Below are 3,746 nucleotides of genomic sequence, written 5' to 3'. Positions count from 1 at the left end.
TATACATTATAATATAAAAGAGTTTTACACTATTAAATCATCTAAAGAATCACTAGAGACAACTATTCATAATATGTGAAATTTATTATTGAAAAAACAAAAATAGAAAACAGTTTATTATAACAAGTTAAATTGCATCAATTACATATACTGTCAGCAAGGACGGAGGCACAAGCCGCCGTATGGATTCGGCCGAACCCAGTAATTTTGCTCATATTTGATGTTTTGAATTCATAAAATCTAGAACGCATTTATTAAATCCAACCCTAATATGTAATTCCCAAGTACGTGCTATAAGTGAAGTCGACAGTCGACATGCATTCTGCTGAGCTACTACTCATTTTAGAAAAATAAACGTGGGGAATATCTAGTGCAAAATTCTCTAGTCTTCTAAAAAAGTTGTATATACAAACATTATATAAACAAACGATTGGAACCTCTACTTCTTGTCTTCTCAAGCTTGCTTTCTTTAACCAATTGTATTGAGAAAGTTAAAAAAAAGAGAAGAAAATGTTCTTCAACTTTGATCTTCGTCCAATATTTTCACAGATTTATTTTTACTTCCTCCCCTTAGTATTCTTCTTGTTCTTCATCAATTTTAGAACCAATATTTTAACCAATCTTTTTTTCCTATCCAAGTCCACCAAAATCCCAAGATCATATCCTATTATTGGCTCTTATTTCTCAATTAAATCCAACAAAAATCGTCGGATTCAATGGACATCTGATATTGTTTTACGTACACCAACTCTTACTTTTACCCTCCGTCGACCTTTTGGCCATCGTCATATATTCACAGGAAATTCCTCAAATGTTCAACACATTCTCAAAAACCATTTCCATAATTATCAAAAAGGGTATCTTGGTAAAGAAACTCTTAAGGATCTTTTAGGTAATGGGATTTTTAATGCTGATGGTGAAATTTGGAAATACCAAAGAAAACTTGCTAGCCATGAGTTTAACTCGAAATCTTTGCGTAAATTTGTTGAAAAGGTAGTAAATGTTGAACTATGTGATCGTCTTATTCCTATTCTGACTATGGCTGCGGCTTCTAAAAAGTGTGTTCTTGACATGCAAGATTTGCTTCAAAGGTTTGCTTTTGATAACATTTGCATGGTTGCTTATGGTTATGATCCTGCATATTTATTACCATCTTTTCCTGAGGCAAAATTTGCGAATGCTTTTGAAGAAGTTGTTCGAATTAGTAGTGAGAGATTCAATTCTTTTGCTCCGTTTATATGGAAGCTCAAGAGAATCCTCAACGTTGGATCGGAGAAGAAATTGAAGTTTTGCGCAACACAAATTCGCGAAATGGCTAAGGAAATAATCAAGGAAAAGAAGGAGAAGAAATCACTTTTGACTAATTCTAGTGGTGATGATCTTCTTTCAAGATTCTTAATAAGCTCAGAGCAATATCAAGATGAAGAGTTCATTATAGATATTGTGATAAGCTTTATCTTGGCTGGAAGGGACACAACTTCTGCTGCACTAACATGGTTTTTCTGGTTGATTTTCAAGAATCCTAATGTCGAAAAAGAAATCTTGGAGGAAATCGCTAAGAGTAGTAATGAACCTTCGAAGTACGATGAAGTGAAGGACATGCCATATACTCATGCATCACTATGTGAGAGTATGAGATTTTTCCCACCTGTCCCTGTGGATACTAAAGAAGCCATGCAAGATGATATTTTGCCAGATGGAACGTTCGTGAAGAGAGGAACAAGAATAAGTTATCATCCGTACGCAATGGGGAGAGCGGAGGCTATATGGGGGAAGGACTGGCAGACTTTTAGACCAGAAAGGTGGCTGGAAAAGGATGTCAGGACTGGAAACTGGAGGTTTGTTCCTAAGGATCCGTTCGTGTATCCTGTGTTTCAAGCTGGACCTAGGGTTTGTTTAGGGAAGGAAATGGCATTCTTGCAGATGAAGAAGGTGGTTGCCGGAGTTCTACGGCGGTTTAGGGTGGTTCCGGTGGTGGAAAAAGGTGAAGAGGAGCCAGTGTTGATAGCTTACCTTACTACTAGGATGAAGGGTGGTTTCTTGGTGAGGATTGAGCAAAGGACAAATTGATAGGACCCACACTCCCTTCCCTTACAATAATAAAATCTCCGTTAATTATACTAAGGGGACAAATATAAACAATGTATATGTTTGCGTGTGAGAAAGAATATATTTATATATTTTTTTTGTGTGTGTGTGGGGGGGGGGGGGGTGTATTTGTGAGTATACAATATTAATTCTTGGACCCATTTATTGTACATATATATGTTTATATATATTAATCTACTCTAATCCTCAATTATGGTCACGATCCAAAATTTATCCGAAGGAGTCGTAATGACACGTAGTCTTTAAAATTAGGTAAGCCTAACATTAACAGAAATAACGACAATATATATTAACACCGAACAATTTTGAAATAAAAATCTCTATACAATTTACAATCCCAAAACCGGTAGTACAAGTCATAAGCCCTTCTACGAGTAGTTATACCTAATAAACATATCACTGTTCTGAAAAAAAAGGAAATAATGGAAATAAATGCAGTAGAAGGTGACTTCAGACCCTCCGAACGCCCAACAGATGTACCTTGAAGTCTCCAGCCTCACCAAGCATACGTCTCAAAACCCACTCGATCTGAAGTACCTGGTTCTGCACAAAAAGATGTGCAGAAGTGTAGTATGAGTACACCATGGTGGTACCCAATAAGTATCAAGCCTAACCTCGGTAGAGTAGTGACGAGGCCAAGTCAAGACACCTACCGAACATATAAATTTGTGCAGGATATAACATAAATCTAACAAGGAAGGAATATCAAAGCAATACCAATAGCAGAAAGAAATCGGATTACAAACAATAGTAGCGACAAGGAGAACACGAATGACAACAAGAAATAGCCAAGTAATTAAACAACAACACGATTAGGATACAGATAAGTATAAAAGTGCTCAAGTAGGGAAAACGATGTCAGCTTAACAAATCAAATCGTTTCTAATACATGATTCCAATAATCCCAATTCTCGACAATCTCATACCATAAATCACAAACACACTTGGCACCTTGTGCCCACATCTTTCAATCTCACTTTATACGACAAGAATCTACATGCTACTAGGTACGTAATATTCGTGTCAAATGGTTATTAAGATGTTCAAAAAATTCTATTTATATATCATAAAGTAATTTACAGTTTCTAGATCAAATAGGAAATCAGCGAGAAAGATGAATTTATTTTAGAAATCATTTGAGTGAAGAAAAAAAATAATATATTCAAATAAAAATACAACATGGAATGAGCTATTGCAGTTAATATAAAATTTATTAAATTAAAGCCTAACAACAATTCTTTTTTAAGTAAAATACAAACCTCAATTAGGTTAAGGAGATTAAGTTGAGAAATCAAGTGAAATAAAATATAACAATTATTAGAATTAGTAATACTGAAATATACAACGAGTTCTAACTTAAAAGTCACACAAGGTAGCATAATATAAATTCATTTATTTTAAATAACTATATTACTAACAACTCAGTAGTTGTGCGGGAGGTAATGACTCAACATAGTAAATTCACCTTGAAAATCAAGTTACCAGGATAATAGTACTAAGAAAAGAGCTCAGGAGACGGCAAGGCAGTAATGTCAATGATAATAACTAAATTCTCAGAAGACAGTGAAAACCGGAAAATACAAATTCTTAGAATCTCGTACGAAGGAACTGAAGCCAATACAATAAAACAGGGAATA

The 3,746-nt window shown here is 34.8% G+C and overlaps 1 protein-coding gene across 1 annotated transcript; it reads left to right on the top strand.

Annotated features, from left to right (window-relative positions):
- Window positions 1-448: 448 nt before the first annotated feature.
- Window positions 449-2,180, top strand: LOC104240938 (cytochrome P450 94A2-like). Its single transcript, XM_009795840.2, has one exon. It carries the CDS (start codon window positions 511-513, stop codon window positions 2,068-2,070), a length of 1,560 nt encoding a protein of 519 aa, XP_009794142.1. The 5' UTR covers window positions 449-510; the 3' UTR covers window positions 2,071-2,180.
- The last annotated feature ends 1,566 nt before the right edge of the window (window positions 2,181-3,746 follow it).

The sequence above is a fragment of the Nicotiana sylvestris genome, chromosome 11 (assembly GCF_000393655.2).
Source record: "Nicotiana sylvestris chromosome 11, ASM39365v2, whole genome shotgun sequence".
Taxonomy (NCBI): Eukaryota; Viridiplantae; Streptophyta; class Magnoliopsida; order Solanales; family Solanaceae; genus Nicotiana; species Nicotiana sylvestris.
This window is presented reverse-complemented; position numbering and strand designations above follow the sequence as displayed.